The following is a 19,699-nucleotide window of genomic DNA, read 5'->3' on the forward strand; positions in this document are numbered from 1 at the left end:
AAAATCTGTAGACATTTTGAATACCAACAAACTATACAAAATTTTACTATACTAAAAACCCTTCATTGTGAAACTAAATGCTAATGTATACATTTTTATATATCATATATTGGGTATTTTTTTTCTTTCAATCCGAAAATAATCACAAACAAAACTTATTTCTTTATATGATGATCTCTTAACACCTCTTATATTTGCACAATAAGCTGAAGTTTCGAGTTTGTATGATTGAAGGCGCTAATCTCAATTAGGCTATTGTTGATGTTTATAACATAACCAATCTGGCTATGGCCAGCTCATTCTGTAGTTACGAGAAGGATAAAAAATGTGTATCGTAAAATCAAAATACAATACAATTGCCGTTAGACATTTTCATGCCAATACAACTAATGCGTTTGCAACGGACTGGACAAGGTTAAGGGCATCAGCGAGACACAAGTTTTTTTTTTATTTTCGAGGGCCCTAACAGGTGGTAATGATAATGGTGAAAATCTGCAAGAAAAAAGTGCCCTTAGGAAGTTAATGAAGGTCAAAATATGATCGTATCTATATTTCAATAAGGAAAGGGAAGATGTTTTAGTTTTTTGCATTGCGGCCCGAAGTCTTGATACGCCACCGCTTTTATAACGACTAAAGGTGCATGAATTGACTGGCATACTTATCGAATTTAGTTGATGACCTGGATCTGTAGTACATGTCCTTCACATGTACTACAGGCCTTAAGTCCTTAGGTTCCTTTTCATTAGGTTGGAAAAGTGAAGTAAATACATAATAATCATAACTGATAAGTAAAGGTCTGTTAAAAATGAAAGAAAAAATGGACTTCACACATTTATTGTATTTTTGTCTAATAAAAATACTTTATAGTAAAACTATCGTATATTATAAGGATATATACAGCAATTGACAGTCTTGCTGGTTGTACACACTATCGGAACACAACATATTTGCCATGCTTTCTGTGCACTTACATTTAAAAAAAAAAAAACAGAAATTTTTAACCTATATTTTTACAGCCCTAAAATCGCATTTGAAATTTTATAATCGAAAAATCGAAAATTTGCCACAAAAACACCATTCAATGGAAATACTCATGTATTGCACTATTGAAGCAAATATAAATATAAGCAATTCAGTTTACAAATTTATATTTTTATGTTGATATTTTGAACCCAATTATAAGCTGAACTAAGCAAGCGTAGTTAAGTACTATGTAATTTAATTTAGGCACAACATGTATTCAATCAGTAATACCTCCTTACTTTATTTAACATCGTTTTTATGATTTAAAGTCTACAATCTTTGTTGACATTTGAATAATTTACATGTATGTATAAACATCTATTTTTAACTTTATAGAACTCTACAGAACTTACACATCACACAATAGCCACATTATAAACATAAAATAAACGGAAGAATATTAATAAACTTCTAAAACCTTAGTAACGAATTCGTACTCGCAAATTAATTGCGACATCAGAAATTATTTCAAATGGGCTACTTATTCTATTATAATATATATATACATGACAAACTAAAATTGGCTAAATTATGATTAAATCGAATATTTGTAACATTCACCTTTAATACACAATATAAAAATTTTGAAATCTAAAAGTAATCTAAATATTATTGTCGCTTAAATAATCTTGTGTTAAGGGTAGAGGATATAACAAAGTGATCTTTGAGGTACCCATCAATAATTCATGGAATTGAAGACATTGGAATAACGATGTCATGTTTATGACTACTTATATGTGACGTTACTCTGTGCCTTTAAAACTAGGAAGGCAACAAAACAATATTCTGTAAGTTACAAGACATGAAATACTGAAACGAATCTTTGGTGCAGTTTAGGAAATTGGCGATCGAAGCGTTAACGTGCTCCGAATGATTTGAAATATAAACATTTATTATATTAAGCTAAACGATACTAGTTACCTATAGTTCATTACCGTCAAACCAAGTATGAATATCCATAATTATCTATATCTATATAAAGCTGCAGTTCGTACGGTTAAACCGGGCTAATCTCGGGTCAATAACCCCGATCATTTTATCTGTATGCTTTACATGTACTATGTTATTAAATAAGGCATTATAAACTATAAGCGGAGCAGTAACCATAAGCGGCAACCAATCGATGGCGAAATAAAGACAAGTATTTATTATGCGTTTAACAGACCCATATAAAAATTACATATAAAAACAACGATGCAACCACCCAGTTCTAATACCGATGATATAAGATAAAAGTATTGTTAGAAATGATTTTGTAATACATAAATAACTTTTATTCAATTTGTTAATAATGTATCTAATAATTTGCAGATGACAGCTGTAAGAACAATAATTAATCTATTATGGCTAACAATCTGTTATTTATTCTAATCTTTAAATATTTTAAATCAATAATTATTAAAAAACTGATTCAGAACATACTTTGCAATTTTTTAAATAATTATTCTATCGTTTAAGTCAGCCCAAATACGATCATATTTTAATAGCAATGTCAAAAATTGTGATAAATATAGACATTCTTTACATATTGTGTAGAATTACTACGACCAAAATCAGTGTAAATTTAGTTCTTCGATATACTTTCAAAGAGAAAACCTTTGCTGTCGCTGATTGTCATGTGTTATGATCTACATTTAACGACACACTAAGTGTGTCGGAGCCCAGTGTAACAGACACAGAACACAACATTATTATTGCACCAGAAATTAATTTAGCATGACAATTTGTAACTTACAACTGATTTTACAAACACAAGTAACACAATTTCATACCTCGAATCTATAATCAACCGATGTTTCAGTGTTTTCACAAATTTTATATAATATGTATTACTAGATGTATCTATTATTTTTCACTTTATAAATTAGACTTATCACTCTAACAATGTGAAACAATCTACAGTTCTACACACAGCATACATAGTATGTACAATAGTAACTATATACAAAAATATAAAATGGCAAAGGTATTCACGTAGCACACGACTACAAGCCATACTTTGAACACGCGCATGCAATTTACCTCGATTTAGTTTTACATATAAAACATAAAAATATATTTCTCCTTTGCCATTATCTTGTCGTAAATTAAAATAAAATATTAACATTAGGTAAATTCTAAGGCATGTTCACTACTGTGGCAGAGCTGGTAACTGAACATTCTTATTGTCAAAAAGCATCTCATCTTGCACAAGTGATTTTTGCATGAGATATACCGACGTCTTACTAAGCCTTACGCTAATACAATTGTAATGTATTATACAACGTAGGACTGCAATTAAATTATATTATCGATAAATATAAAAATATATTTTCTAACGCTATGTATTAGTTAAATTAAAGGTGAATCCACAAAAAAAAACATATGTTAATAATAAACTCAATGTTTCGTTATACATGTTACTAATTGTGCGTGTTTGATACCAGCATGACAAAGTCATTACTTTAACAGAGAGTGATATCAGAATTTAACTTGATATGTTTTAGAAATAAGTGACATGATGCAAAAATTGTGTGAAGCCCGAGCATATATTTAACACATATGTTTGGGAAAATAGCTTTATGTGGCACCTACTTTCTTTTACCTTTTAACTATACACCATGTCACAAAATATTCACTTTAAAATTGTATATTCATATAATCATAAATATATTTTATTTGTACATTACGCAAGAGATTTTATGTTAAAAATATTTACAAATAAAAAACATTCCACCTTATAACTCTATTCACAGGTGTAACTAGGGCTGTAAAACGAAGCTTAACTAAATTATATTATAATGTGTTTCAAAAATTAAAACAAAACCGATTGTTTAATTTTTTTAACAGCATTGCAAACTTATTTTAACAAACCTAAATAAAATTAATATAGCATTTTAGTAATGTATGATTTTACTAAGCCCGTTACTGTCATTATATTAAACTTCAACTAATTGGAATATATTTTGTATCTCCGATTTTTCATACTATACAAATGAAAATACTGTTCGTAATATTTTTATCGGTCCATCTTTGTTAAAGTTTAATAATTTAGACGCAGTTTCAATAAAATGATTATGTAGCATGTTTTAGTGCTAGAACTTCAATAAATAATATTTTGCAATTCGGCATGGTAATATAACGAAAGTATTTTTATAAATTATTTTGTTTGATATTGCTTTCTTAATATGTAGTAGTGTGCTTTCAGGTGATCTTTTCTACAATAAGTTAATGAAATTACATTAAGCTGAAGACATGCATTATACTGGTTTCTGTAGAAGAAAAAAATCATAATTTCAAAATGTTAAGCTTGAACAAATATTAAATATATTTTAGAAGTTTTATGTAAAATTATTTTGACAACCACAACCTTTTCTCTTTTTAACACTTTCACCAATATGTCGTTAAATTAAGTCATAGAATTAAGAGCACTACAAATAATAACCTATGTTTAATCTATACAATATTTCTGATCCATTAACTAAATTGAAAATCAAACAGAACCACCGGATGGTATGTGGTCACTTTCGGAATTCCGGAGCGATTGTAGAGTGACACATGCCTTATGTAATATTATGTAACGCCAATAGGCCACTAAACATTTAGTCAAACCGTATTATCCCTTGTGTCATTATATTAGATTTAAATATTATATATTCGTTCTAATTTTAAAACACACTATTTTTCTATTGCATTTGTTTTAAATGTTACTTTCTGGTCTATATACTGAAGAGTAAATTAATTTCCGCACCTGCTGTACTTCTTAAAATAAGAATCTTTTAATATTGACGGTCACAAAAAAGTAATTTTATATGTTTAAAAAATATAGGAAACAAATACAGACTTCTAACAAAATATTCTATAATAATATAGATATTAAAAGGATATTGACATTTATCTAATTATTGAGCGAATAAATATATCATTTATTTTTAGACAAATTCCAAATGTATTTTAGATACATGAGAAACGAAAAAAACATGAGATGATACACAAAGCATGATACGATTTATTTTTTATGTATTTCAATATTTTCGAAAAGGAGTAGTAAATTGACATTGCAGAAAACTGAAGAAATTTTACCAATTATTCTTGATTCGTTACTACATAAAGTATGTACCAAAATAAAGTAAAACATTCGCTACTGTTAGTGCAAATATAATAACTGTGTATAAAAAAAGCTTCAATTTAAAATTGTAAAGTGTCGCATATCTGTAAATTTTTAATCAATGTATTTGAAGCTTTTAACATAAAGTTAAAAATTAGTCACCAGAATTGGCAGAGAGAAGAAAAGAAAATATAATCAGTTTTTATTCTCTCCTGTAAAGTACACAATCTTTATACACATTCACACCCTCTACACTAACAGCAGCGTATGAGTTCGACGAAGCGTCGCCGGTGAGCGATCGCATACCTCGACGTCGGTGGTCAGGTCGTTTTCATAGCTTCCTAGGTCTAGTGAGGCGGCGCTTTTTGCGGTCGGGCGTGGCGTCGGCGGACGCGCGACGGCGCGTGGGCGGCGTGTGCGTGGTGTCGTCGCTGTCGCGCGGCTCGGGCTTGGTCTCCGTGGGCGTGTCAACGTCTGCGTCCGCGCAGTCCTTGCTGCCGCCCGCCATCTCCTCGGTTGCGTCTGCACTCGAACCAGCCGCCCACTGAAATATGACGCGTGAATTCTATTATGTTTTGATTGAACAAATCAGTTAGTTTTCTCTTTCTCAACAGATAAAAATAAAAAAACGAAATAATGTTGACGCTCTTCGTCATCTTCACAAGCTTAACATTATTCTCATACAGTTCTTTTTTTAATTTATACAATAACAATGAGATGAATGAACGAAATGTCTCACACTTCGTTCGAATGAAAAGTATATTTATTATTTGCCAGACCTGTGCCAGCGCCGGCGAGAGTCGCAACGAGGCGCCGCACTCGGCGCAGAGCGGCGGCACAGCGGGCGAACGCGAGCGCCAGTACTGGAGCTCCGTCTTGCACTTATTCAGCTCCTGCAAATTTACAAGTCATCAAATAAAAATGGCGATTTACTCAGTTGAAATTAATTTTTGCAACATTAGCTATTATAAAAATATGTACTTATTTGTGCATCGAGATACACGCATTATGCGATTTTATTGTGGTGTGTATCGAGCAATCGATCACGATAGGGACTGGACCACCTTGTGATAGGGTAAACCAATCTACAAACACATTTCCAAGAATTGGCTTACGGCAGGTGACCAACAGTTAGTTTGTCAAATATTTGCCTGCACTAAGCCAACACCAAATTAATTGAATATTTTTGCTAATATTGATATTTTTGAGCATATAATTCACAAATTATCTTTCAATAAAGGTACATTGTTTTCACACAAATACTCAGGTACAGCACTTCTTCCTCCTATTACCATTTTTTAAAGGTCCAATATCCTTAAAAATATAATACACTAGCAACCCGGCACGCTTCGCACGGATGCAATGCTGATAGTAAATATACTACAGAATGTATTACAACATTCACAGTTTTTAGACAATAGTCATTAGACAATACAAACCACTGTCCCTGCATTTTAAATCTGTAATATCTTCGAAAATATTCATTGAAATTACAATCTGTAAAGGGCCATATTGATCTATATTAAATTCACAATGTATTTAAGGTACTTAATTGGATAAGGAATAATGCTGTATTGCCTAAAATCGGTTATTGTGTTCTATCCCAAAGATATATATACCATCGCGGACTTTTATGAAGACCTTTTTAAGGTCTACAATTACTGTAGTACATTATTTTAATCTATCTCGTAGAGTTCAGCCAGCATTTGCAATGTGAGCGCAAAAAAATGTTTATTTACATTACTTTAGAAACCTCTAAAATTATCAGTTTTTCTAAACTTTATTGTACATGTATACCTATATGTATATATACATATAAACCTTCCTCTTGAATCAATCTATTAAAAAAAACCGCATCAAAACCCGTTGTGTAATTTTGAAGATCTAAGCATACATATGCACAGACAGTGGTAAGCGACTTTGTTTTATACTTAAGCCTTTTGCTTTACAAACATATTCATATAACATATTTATATCATAACATTAGTTATAGTTACCGATGACATTCAACTTGCCACGGACAACAAACAATTAACAATCTTGACACTCTTAGATTTCGGTCTCACGTTTAATACTGTAAGTTACGATAACTTTTTGAGTGTATTGTGTTCTATTAACATCGACGATAAATTGGTTTCGAAGTTATGTAATCGACTGTCACTGTAAACAGCGCCCAAACAAGTTGGTGAAACTTTATCATCACGGCGACTTGCCCAGTCCAGATTGTGGTATCTCAAAGAGGCATGCTTTCTCCATTACTTTACTCATTTTTTGTAAACTTTTTTTTCTTCTATACATATTTATGTGTCTGATATAGATCAGACGCATGCACGCATGCATGCATGCATCGCATTCATCGCACGCTAGAAAATGTTTGAATTCGTTGGATGGCATGCTTATAACCTAGGATAATGATCCTGTGTGTAGTTTTAATGATTGCTAAGAAAATCATTTTTAGCAGCAAGTCTTTAATCTAGACGACATTAATACTTCATATAAATAATCCCATTACATCATACTGTGTATTGATTGGATGTAATATATATTATTTAATAATTATTAGTTAATTTTACAAGATTTATTCTCTGTATTACTATAATGTTTAGTGTTTATTTATGTACTGTTACGTAGAATAATAAACTACCCACCCTGATCTCAATTTTCAAATGTCCTAAACCAAAGGTTGGCAGGAAGAAATCGCTAGTAAGCGAAAAGGCCGCCATTTGTGCTGCACATATTTTTGTTTTTCTTTTTTTTGACGTGCTTTTAACCTATATAGTGTGGTGCACAATAAAGAGTTAAATAAATAAATAAATAATATATTGTAAAATAATGTATTTACATACTGATTTTGAAAATAACGTATGTCACTTCTCGTTTTGTCAAAATTTGTTTCTATGTATCAATACATTCTTAATATAGCAACTTAGCCTACATGAAATATCTAATAAGATTTTACCTGTAGTAAAGTTTGAAATTTCCGACTCGTTTCCTCATTCTTTTTGTCATAGTCATCTAACCGATTAGCATACTCTAACGTTTGTTTTTGTTGTTCCGCAATCTGTTTTTGCTGTTCCGCTATTTGTTTTTGTTGAAGGGCTGTCTTACGTTTACAACTCCGAAGATCACTTCTTAGTGCTGATAATTGATCATTGTACCTGAAAATCATTTATAAACTGGTGACAATACATAGAATTGACATTACACTAGCAACCTGTAAATTTTCCCACAGCTGGGCTAAGACCTCCTCTCCCTTTGAGGAGAATCGTTGTCCATTAAAAAAGTAGTATGAAAAACCTTATAATCGAAAAAATCTTAAATAATATTATAACAATGTTAGCCTTCCGATGTTCATAGCACAAGAGTCAAATGACTTGTCAGTTGTCACGTAATGAACTCAAGCATTTGGAACTATTTCTTACTTCTTCATGCCTTGCTTAATACGGTGTATTCTTTTCCTCAACACCATATTGCTCTGCGGCGGGGGCGGGGAGGGCGGCAGGCTCTCCTCCATGTACAGGTTGAGCGACGACACGCGCCGCTCGGACGTGGACGCGCCGCCCGCCTGCTGGGACGACGACTCGAACCCGCTGGGCGGCGGAGAGTCCAGGCAAATGTAAGACTTACTGCTCTCACCCGCTAAAACGTGTTCATTAAAATAAATACTAGACGAATTTGCGTGTAAATACTAATGGATTAAACAATTTTCGCCAAGCATCTATATTTCATATGATTAACGCATACAAATCTATATTTTTTTATTAAAGAGTTATAGTAACCATTGGTTGTATTTGATTGAATATAAAAACAATGTATAAACGTTTTTACAGGTGTATATAACTTTCAATTTTGGGATTTTTATGAAAGGATTTATACAAGAAGTAAAGTAATTAAATCAAACAAAACTATTTGATTATCGTTCCATTTAAGCAACCCAATTTCTACATTTGTTTACAACAAATCAGCAATATTATCGACATCACAACAAAATTAAGAAATTGTGTATGCTGATGTTGCATTTGCGAAAGGTGCTACGAACGATACAAAACCAGCACAAATAAACCATTACTTGCATCTAAGATTGTATAACAAATAACCCCACGTCACTCAATCAGCAATAATGTTTTTGCATCGCCGCTTCGTTCATATTTATATAACGATTAACGACTGTAGTAACGTTTAGAAATAGAAACTACTTACAATACTACGTCTGTTTTTAACCTGAAAGTTAATTAAATACCCGATCATTTGAAACAAGTTATAATTTACCATTAACGAGTAGGCGAACCCATTAGTTTGCTTAAATCAACTTATTTTACTTCAATTGTCTGACTATAAAAAATGACATTCTGATACTGTACAACAGTATAATCTGTAACCATTTTAGTTTAAATTTTATCAGATTAAAAGATGTGTCATCTTTTTAGTCAAACACTTGAGAAAGTATTAGCAATATTTTCAGCCTTGTCAAATATGTCTAGTCTAGATATTACAACAGAGTCGATACAATGAGTTTGATTAACTTAACGCACTAAGGAATTTCAATCATATATTTAGAAAATAATGTTACCAAATATGTTATCTTATTTTCGAAAATACCCTTTAAAATGGCCTAGATAACGTCTAAAGTTAACTTATTAGGTTATTTTCAATACCTATAAATATGTAATTATTCGAACGCCTTGACATTACAATGTTATATTATAATCAATTTGTTATTTTGATAATGAATGTAACAAATATGGCGCATATAACCGTGCAACGAGCAAAGAGGCTTCTGGATCCGAAACTGGGGGCTGTAATGCATATTGAATTCGTAGAGGATTTAAAAAAGTACATAGCTGCGTTTACACGTACATTATTCGTTAATCATATAAGAAACTCAGACTTATGAGCTAAACTGCGTCAATTCACAGAATTAATAATTTTCACAGAATGTCTCATTTTCAAACAAACAATACAATCGTCGCTTGAGCAATAAATCCGTCAAGGAAAAGTCAAAAATCCAAGCAGATTAAAGCGCTGTACGAGAAATCAGGAAAAAACAATTGATTGGATACTATATTGTTAAATTTGGTATCCAAATACAAAGATAAATAAAAACTATCGTTATTTTTTGTGTATTTTGTTATTACCGTTATGGAATAGACAAAGCAAAAAGAACTCATATTGAGTGATCGTGGTTTTTTTTGTTATTTCAGCTTGCTATGTGTAATCATCACCTCGCGATCGTTACCTGATCTCTATAGCAAAACACGTCCAATGAATAAAATCTTCTTAATTTTTCGAGGAGGATCGTAAATATAAATAGCTGTGTCAAATGGTTTTACTTGTTTATTGTGATATACTTGAAATAAATACAAACATACGTAAACTCTAAAATTGTTATAGCTTTGAATAGACTCGTTTGGATAAAATGAAGACTAAATGTATAACAAAAAGTATTTGTATGTAATTGCTTTTTTATTTAAATATTGTTAATCACGTCATACAGTGTCGTGCCACTTTTTCGCCCACTACTTAGTATAGTATTATTATTATGAAAATATTTTTTGCGAAATCAAATAACACTTTGCTTTATCGTGTATTATGTCTGACACTTGGATCAATGTACAGAATTTTTACAAAAAATATCCATATTGAATTGCTTAATTATGTATGGACAAGCGTTGGATATCATTATTCAGCCTAAAATCAGCGATGACAATGTCAATGTCTGCCATTTCGTTTTCGAATTAATGTCATTAATTGGACACAAGTAGAATTTGTTTTTTTTTTTTACTTGTTGAAACTACATTTCTTGTGCCAATTCGATTTTTATTGTCATAAAACATCAATTCTATAGGCAATGCTCGTCAGTTCTCTAACAATAATCTCCTGTATAATTTAGAAACTAGTTCATAATAAATAATAAAATAACGTCTTTTGTAATAACAAAAATAGTAGTATAGCATTTATAGTAACTTTTCTTTGTAGTTTTTCTTCTAATAACTAGGTTTGAAAGAAGTGAGCCACTGTAATTACAGGAACCATAATAGTACTATAACATATTAGTTCTCAAGGTTCATTGAGTTCAGTCGATATAGGGAAAGATCAATACTTCTTACATTGCCAATTATTTTTATTATATATATATATATATATATTTTAATTATTTAAATTTTACACAAATTTAGTTTCCATTGCAGGATGCAATATATGTGCCAAAAAATTACGTTAAATCAAGGAAATTATCGTTTTGTTTTCTTAACAGTTTTTTTTCGCTTTCGTACTAAAGCATATTCAAACATAGTTAGTTGTTATTTTTTTTTACCTTAAACCTGAATAGTTTTATCTGTAGTAGCATCATGCAAAACCTCTGGTTTAGGCATCCCCCATTCACCAGTTACTTATTATACTAAGCATTGTTGTGTTCTGATTTAAAATACAAATGAAGTAATGCAATTATATAAGTAAAAACGAAATGGCACACAAAACTTTAGATTCCATGATTAGCATAGCATACAGCGTATTGACGGAAAGGGATCTTTTAAACTATGAGGCAGAGGTGACAGTATACCAATCAGAACGCCATTTGCCCGTCTGCTGACTAGGTAACTTAGTAACGAATGGGCCGTTTGATACCCGTATACAACAAAACATTCAAAACTATTATTAAATATATCAGTGATGTGGTTTTGTTTCAAAGTTTTAAATACATCGTTATCATATTCATGGAATACTCAAATATTTGATGTATAACATTTTGAAATAAAAAATATTGTGGTAACCGTAGAAAAACAATCAGACTAAACCGCAAAAAGATAATACATGCATTACATTACTAGTTTGTAGCCCGCGGATTCGCGTTTTAGGGATCGTTCGTCAGGTGTTAGGCTAGACTATGGTATGTCGCTTGCTTCATACAAAATTTCGTCAAATTCGGTTCAGGTTTGGCCGTGAAAGAGTAGCACATAGACAGAGTTACTTTCGCATTTACAGTACATATCAGTGTAGATTGTAGGTTTTTTAATTAAAAAAAAAGTATGAAACAAATAAACACTATGATCACTATTTTATATACGTATTTTTTTAGTCATAGTATATTATATATTTGCTATATTGTTTACGTGCTAAAATTAAATTTTCTAGACTAAGCATACACCTAAATAGTTACTGCATTATGTTTTATAAGCACTTAATGCAGAATTACAAATGAAATAAAAAACAAATAACCAACTTTAACATTGAAATGGCACGATAATGGTCGTCGAGATATTGAATAATCTATGTATGGTATGCTGTAAGGTATCGTGAAAAAATGGCGTTTTAAAAGTCGGCGAAGTTGATATCGAAACTTCGTAAGTAAAATGAAATTAGGAATATATGAATCTAAAGTTTGTTTTTCTCTACGCCTTCTTAGATTACAATTGATTTCATTGCTTTACAGTTTCAGATCGAATATAAGCAAGACAAGTACATTATTTGTTGCACATAAACATAATGAACATTTTCGGTACAAGCGTTCTTGAAACGAACGCTGCAATAACTACATGCATATTTAAAACATATTTTTGGTTAAAAAAGAGGACGTTTTAGTTATAACGGAACTTTTTTAAGTGATACAAAGTTTTAATCCTCAACAAAATCATAATAAAGAAAATAATAATTAGGAAGATAATTATTGCCCTTTACCCTTTGAAATCCGATCCAGTTTTAATAAACGCATGAAATAATGTATTCTGGGACGCATTAACAAAGCACGGACGATAGATCGTTTGGCGAACGCTAGTATCATTAAAATAAAATATCTCGGGATAATATCCGTATTTAAACAGGCAGCTAGTTAAGTATAAAGACATTACGAGAATTAGACTATTGGATTAAATCTAATTTACTCAACACAATACCACTTAACGTCTAATTAAAAAAAAGCGCTCAAGTCAATTAGGTAGTTTAACGATTTCAATTAGGAAGCTTTTCGGCTATATAAACGGAACGAAAATTTTGTTCCTTTAAAAACCTTCACTTGTATGATAAAGTATAATGATTTTATTATAAAAAAAATAATAATTTAAGAACCAATTTGTTATAAGAAATATAGGTATGTACGAGAACTATGAATCACTTTGTCATTATGTTATTGATAGTGTATTACCATTTTCTGCTGTATCATCTTCATATCAATCAAAATTTTAGAGATTACATTAAAGACCTTTACTATTATTAAAGAAAAACAAATTTAACATTTCTTGAAATACTTATGACAGTATTATAACTAGGATAGTAAGTCTATCTGCTTATTTGAACATCAAATCATAACGAAAATTGACTTTGACTAAGATATGAATCAAGACAATTGTAATTACCAAATTTATGGAAACAAATACATCTCAAACGGATGTTGGTAGTCAGTACATATGAAGCCATTATAATAATACTCTCTGAATAATTGCCTAACAATTTAGTAACTGTTTTTTCTTAAGCAAAAATAAGTTTGCTTAATATAAGTATTTTACCAGATAATTGTTACACAATAATAATTCCAGCCAGATTGTAACTGTAAATATTGTTTTAATATATAAGTTACAATAAAAAAATCAGTCTAGATATATTATTAAAGGGGCTTACAATTTAACAGCAACATACAGATACTATAAATTAACGCAAGCAATGATATGTTTAAATTTTAATGGGTTAATTTCATGTAATTAGTGTTATATGATGTTATTTTCCTTATTATGTTTGCAGAAGTTATATGGTTATTGGTTATAATTTTTCTGTATATATATTATTATTTTTTTGTAAAAAAATTATCTCTTATTTGCATTATGCAACAGTCACATGAGAACTCTTAAATAATTACATTGATTAATGAAAATAATAGGTAGAACTAAATATAGTAATTAGACGTTTGTCTAAAAGAAACAATTGATGTTAATAATCTATTAATTCTTAGCATGATTTCACTGGTATTATATACTATTAATTACTAAACTACAGTTATTAAGATTATTATTCTTATGTAAAGACTTAAACCATTTCTGTACAATGATGACTGTTAAAATCAGTAATTTGAAACCACAAATATATTAAGTATGTACTTACGTGAGAAGGCAGTTGTGATATCAAAGAAATCCGTGCCAAAATATGTTATTTCAGGCAAGTTGGGCTCAATATGCTCTTTGAAATATTCCATGGCCATCGTTGTTAAATCAAAAAGCTCATCTGTTACTTTATAAGGCCTTGCTAACTTTGTTGTTGTTTTCAGATAAGATAGAATACTGTACACTTCATCAAGGATCTAAAATGTGCTTATATTATCAATATATAATATCTTCATACATATATATGTTATTATGTTAAAAAATATATTTGCATTTTTTTAATAAGACTTAGCTGTAATTCAATGCCTTTAAAATCAAATTGAAGATAAATTACTTTTATCATAAGTGCATAATACAATATTTATAAGATTCAGTTACAAAGACTATACAATTACCTCCCCTGGGAAAAAACAACAGTGTTTCCTTTCAATGTGTTTGCCAAATGTCATTTGTAATAAGCTTAATCTCATGTGCAGGGTTTCAATAATATCAGATTCACAAGCAAGTGGATGACTCCTTCTTGCAGACTCCCTGCGAGGCATTTTAGCTTTGATTGCTTGGAATCTATGAAGCATCTGATTTTGTAACCGTTGAAATGTTGAATTCAGAATACTACTACATACAGTGTTGAATTGACGATTAACCTAAAATAATATAATTTATAGTTTGGTCACCTTTTTCATTTTTAGATACAATTATATAATAAGGTCAATGACTTCATTTTTACATATATTTTTTTTTTATAGTACAGATAATTAATTTTTTGCTAATAGCATTTCCACATTTAGTTTAAATATGGAGATTTTATATTCGACATAGTTGAAGAGCAATAATCAGTCAGATTATTTATCTCACCTTCTCATGTGACCCTTAATCTTAAAGTATCATTGAGTTACTTAATTGTATGACATAGAGATCCAACTGTTTAAGTTAAGGTTATAAAAAAACTAAATCAATCACCAAATATATTTACCATTCTAAGGTGCGAGACACTTTTGAATCCCAAGTAGCGAAATACTTTTTCTAAAACTTCGATAGGTAAATCGAGCAAATTAGTTGAATACGTCTTAGGTGCCGGCACTATAACATTTTTATTGGATACACCGTGTGGCGAAGAGCCCCCAGGGAGTAAGGCACTGGAGTGGCGTGTTACCCGCGCCACGGTTACAGGCTCTGCGTGAGATGGCCCAGGACCATCGTTACTTCCATTGCCACCTCCGATACTACTCATCTGCCTTGTCGACACCATCTTGCTCGATTATTATTATACAATTACTTCTGAAAAAACTTTCTCCTATAGCAAGTGCACACTTCTAGCGAGATAAATTAAAAATATTTTAATAGAACAAAACACATTTTTTTGTAAATAATAAAATAATGAAGCTATCATATCATTATACACAATGAATGTAGTAAAACGATATCTAAATCCTTTAGAAATAATTTAAAGCACTACCGAACGATTCTAAAATGGTGGCCATTGCTGGCTGGGTCACTTGCGTATTCAAGTGGGTACAAATATTATGCATCATTATAAACTATAATATTTCAAGTAATACACTCACTCAAGAGTTCATGCACATGGTTTGTTTCTTTAAAAATGAATTATTATATTAACAGATATTAAAATAAGACGCAATTGTAACAACAGCGCTATGCTTTCACAAGTAATATTTTTTTGTTTGTTGGAGTTCAGTTCGAGAGAAAACGTTCCATATTCCATTCAATCAGACATTCATAAAATTCAAATCCATTCAATTTAACAGGTCTACCAAAATAATAAAATAAAAATATTTTTTCTTGTCTCAAACTAAAATATTATGCTAAGTAAAAATTAAAACTGTTTTTATATTTAAAAAAACCTTTATTACATTTTGGAACGAGATTCCTAAAATCATTATATGAAAGCAAAGAACGAATAAAAAATCGATTTATAAATCGATTTAATGCCACTTATACCCTTGTATTTATTATCTGTCACACACACAACTACACATGATAAACGTCATGGAGACAAATCAAAAACGTAATTCTATTTTTCTATTTTCTTAATGTTAATTAATTTTGATTTTAACCTTTAAATTAGCTTATTTATAATGTATTCTCGTTGTGGCAGCAGTGGTTCTATTCAAAATATACATCGAACACCGTCTTCATCCAATCATAACTCAGGTTAGTTAAGTACAAAATCATATGTTTACCAATTTGTTTAGGAAAATTTTCAAATTAAAATTGAATTGGTTATTTACTAGAGGATGAAGATGACAGTGGCGATAACAAAGCATCTGCTCTGAGCTTTAAAGAAAGGCGGAGGGAGGCTCATACTCAGGTAAAATGTTATTTTTTTATAATATTTTATTGTTTATATTTAAAATAAATAATCAAGATTTTTTCCTTATTCCTAATTTTATAAATACTATTTTTTATATAATACTAATTACTGTATTAAAATAAGTATTTTCTATCCAAATAGTATAAGAGATAAACAGACTTTGAAAAAGTTTGACCAATTACCATGTAAGTTGCACATGTGTGTGACACATTATTTTATGTAGTATTCAATTTGTAGTCAGTTTAATGGCACTCCTTCACCTTAACTTTGTTTAACCAGTTGCCACTAAAAATGTTATATGAACACAGACAGGACAACATTGGCTTTGTTTAGCTAGATTATATATAAATATCCTTAATATTACAATGATAGCTTAATGTTATGTAACCATTTTTATTTATGTTTTTTGTAAATAATAGTATTAATTGACAATAATAAAAAAAATACTATGATTATATTAGGCAGAGCAGAAGAGAAGAGATGCCATTAAAAAAGGTTATGATTCATTGCAAGAACTCGTACCTACCTGCCAACAAACTGATGCTTCAGGATACAAACCCAGTAAAGCCGCTGTAAGTTCTGTTTTACAATAAAATAATACACAAAGTGAAATTTTAAATTACTTTTTATTTAAGGATATTTGCTTAGTATAGTTTTTGTTAATACAATATGTTCTTACTAAACAATTTAAAAATAATAAAATTGAAATACATTTCATCTGGATAAGATATAAGATAAGCTAAATAATTTTTTTTTCACTATTAGCATAAAATTATAAATTATAGTAATATAATGTGATACTAATAATATTTATTTAATCAGTTACAAATTAATATTTGATAGTTAACTAATTATGAGACAGACATACAAACAACACTAGTCAATTTAAAAATAAGACAATTAGCTGGTACATATTTTTTTATTAATTATAATCATATTGAAGATAATGTTGTTAGGCTTGAAACAATAAAGGATTGGTATTATTTTTCTAAACTTATATATAATACCTCTTTTCATCTGAATTTGATTTCCATTACACTTTAAAAGGTACTGGGTAGGTAAAAGATACTACCAGGTAGTTAAAATAAATATGTATAATGAATAAACATATTATATAAAAATGCTGTAAAGAAGTAACTTGTACATTTTTACTTAATAAGTTTGTATTGTAGCTTTATATGTAAAATTTATAGAATAATCATATGTTATAGGTTCTTCAGAAGTCAATAGACTATATCCAATACTTACTTCAACAACGGCGACGGCAAGAGGAAGAGCGTAATGCGCTCCGGAAAGACGTTGTCGCTTTACGTATAATGCAAGCAAATTACGAGCAAATAGTCAAAGCACAACATTCAGTTCCTGGTCACAACGAACAGAGGCTAAGCGACCAGGATAAGTTTCAAGTCGTAAGTATTTTTTTTTTTAGAAAATGACCCTTTGTCCACGCTTTTATTCGAAAAGGTTATAGTTGTATCTGAAATCTATCAAAATGTCTTTTTACGAGGATATAGTGTAATCGATATATTGATTTTTTACATAATATAACACATTTAAAAAATATCTGTATGCAATACAATATATATTATAGAACACAATAAAGATTATGTCGAGTTCCAATCCTTGTGTTGTGGAGTTTTTTTGTTAATTATTGTAAGTCGTATTCATTTCGAAGACGAACATCCAGACAAAAATACCAGGCCTGTCGGTTGCCCGTAGAGCCACCTCATTTTTTAACTGATAAATTGTTTAATTTTTTTTTTAATAAATTATTTAGTTTTTCATCACTTTGACTTACCTGTAAATCGGATTATAATGATAATATTTATTATCATTCGTTATAAATTCTGTGCGATTAATCTAACAACATACGGAAATCTCTTGTTTTAAATTTCGCAAAGTCTACAACAATTTAGTATTACGCAAAGCAATCTTTTATACAAACTGGACATATAACACAACTCTTTTTCTGTATTCAATGATTTAATCTGGAGCCCCGGAGGTTGATTCATGAAAATTTAGACTTTTTGTTATCTATATAATTGTTTTGTTTAAATTTAATATGACAATGATTTAATTCAAATCCCGCAATACAATAAAATAAATATACTTACAAAAATTTACATTATTTACACAATATATTTATTATAAAGTCCTATTATCAGGCAAAGATAAATTAATTGAATGCTTAGGTTATGTGTTTTACCTGGAAATAAAAACATTCTTTAGTTCCAGGGGATAATGGATAAGCTCTTTGAGTCCTTTGAGTCGGTCCCAACCAACAATTTTGCCGAGTTCTCTGCAGGCGTATTCAACTGGCTGGAAGAATATTGCAAGCCTCAATCGCTTCGGACTTTGGTGCATGGTGTGTTACGGGAACAAAATTATACACCTTAGTTATAACATATAAGTTTAACAATTTCATATATGAAAACATCACAGCCATATTTTTACTCTTAGTGAATATATATGATTATCTAATAAACAAGAGATAACTCAAATAAAATGAAATAAAAGACGAAGCTTAAGATAATAAAACACAGATAATGTTTCTATTCATATTTTTTATCTATTTCATAATATCGTCAGTGCCTTGAATATGAAATAATTTTAAAAAATAAGAAAATGTTATATTCCTTATAATTAAACAATCCATCGGCTTAGAATTATGTTGATTACTTACATATTATGTAGCAAATTTTAAATAGTTTTAAATTGTTAATGTTGTTTTATTTTTAAATTTTGCTTTGTAATATTAATGGGAAGAAATAATTATTGTTTAATTTGTTAACTTTTTTTTTCGAAAATAACGTTGGACAATAAAAAGCATATAATTTGTAATATATTCTATAATTATTATTATTGTTGATTCTACGTTATTTTTTCTTTAGATATATCTAAGAGTTATGATTTATTTTTTAAATATATATTATACTATGAAAAATATTCATCTTCTTCCTTATTAAAAAGATGTATGTATAAAAGTAATCTGTGATTAAAATAAGTAATGAAATATTCATTTAATAATAATGACAATGTAATTTTTCTATTGGTCACAACTAATTATTTTAGATAATTATCTTTAGTTAAAACATATATACATGTATGTATATTTAATTCTATTTAAATATAGTTCATTTAAATGCAGGTACATTTGAAACAAGCTTGTGG

At 29.8% G+C, this 19,699-nt stretch overlaps 2 protein-coding genes across 5 annotated transcripts; one reads left to right on the forward strand and one right to left on the reverse strand.

The window, feature by feature from the left end:
- Positions 1–818: 818 nt before the first annotated feature.
- On the reverse strand, positions 819–15,911 carry LOC125065524 (F-box only protein 28). Of its 3 annotated transcripts, none has more exons than XM_047673207.1 (8): positions 15,762–15,911; positions 15,170–15,474; positions 14,592–14,840; positions 14,198–14,393; positions 8,533–8,749; positions 8,070–8,268; positions 5,890–6,003; positions 819–5,654 (listed from the first exon to the last, which is right to left on the reverse strand). In XM_047673207.1, the coding sequence occupies exons 2-8, from the start codon at positions 15,443–15,445 to the stop codon at positions 5,442–5,444; spliced, it is 1,464 nt and encodes a 487-aa protein (XP_047529163.1). In that variant the 5' UTR covers positions 15,446–15,474; positions 15,762–15,911; the 3' UTR covers positions 819–5,441. The 3 variants fall into 3 exon arrangements, with proteins under 3 accessions (XP_047529163.1, XP_047529165.1, XP_047529164.1); XM_047673209.1 differs by having other exon boundaries at positions 15,170–15,471; positions 15,762–15,887; XM_047673208.1 differs by having other exon boundaries at positions 15,653–15,771.
- Positions 15,912–16,198: 287 nt separating this feature from the next.
- LOC125065525 (max-like protein X) lies at positions 16,199–19,126 on the forward strand. Of its 2 annotated transcripts, none has more exons than XM_047673210.1 (5): positions 16,199–16,368; positions 16,449–16,525; positions 16,990–17,100; positions 17,740–17,937; positions 18,758–19,126. In XM_047673210.1, the coding sequence occupies exons 1-5, from the start codon at positions 16,293–16,295 to the stop codon at positions 18,923–18,925; spliced, it is 630 nt and encodes a 209-aa protein (XP_047529166.1). In that variant the 5' UTR covers positions 16,199–16,292; the 3' UTR covers positions 18,926–19,126. The 2 variants fall into 2 exon arrangements, with proteins under 2 accessions (XP_047529166.1, XP_047529167.1); XM_047673211.1 differs by having other exon boundaries at positions 18,764–19,126.
- Positions 19,127–19,699: the final 573 nt, after the last annotated feature.

This window comes from Vanessa atalanta, chromosome 7 (genome assembly GCF_905147765.1).
Source record: "Vanessa atalanta chromosome 7, ilVanAtal1.2, whole genome shotgun sequence".
NCBI lineage: Eukaryota > Metazoa > Arthropoda > Insecta > Lepidoptera > Nymphalidae > Vanessa > Vanessa atalanta.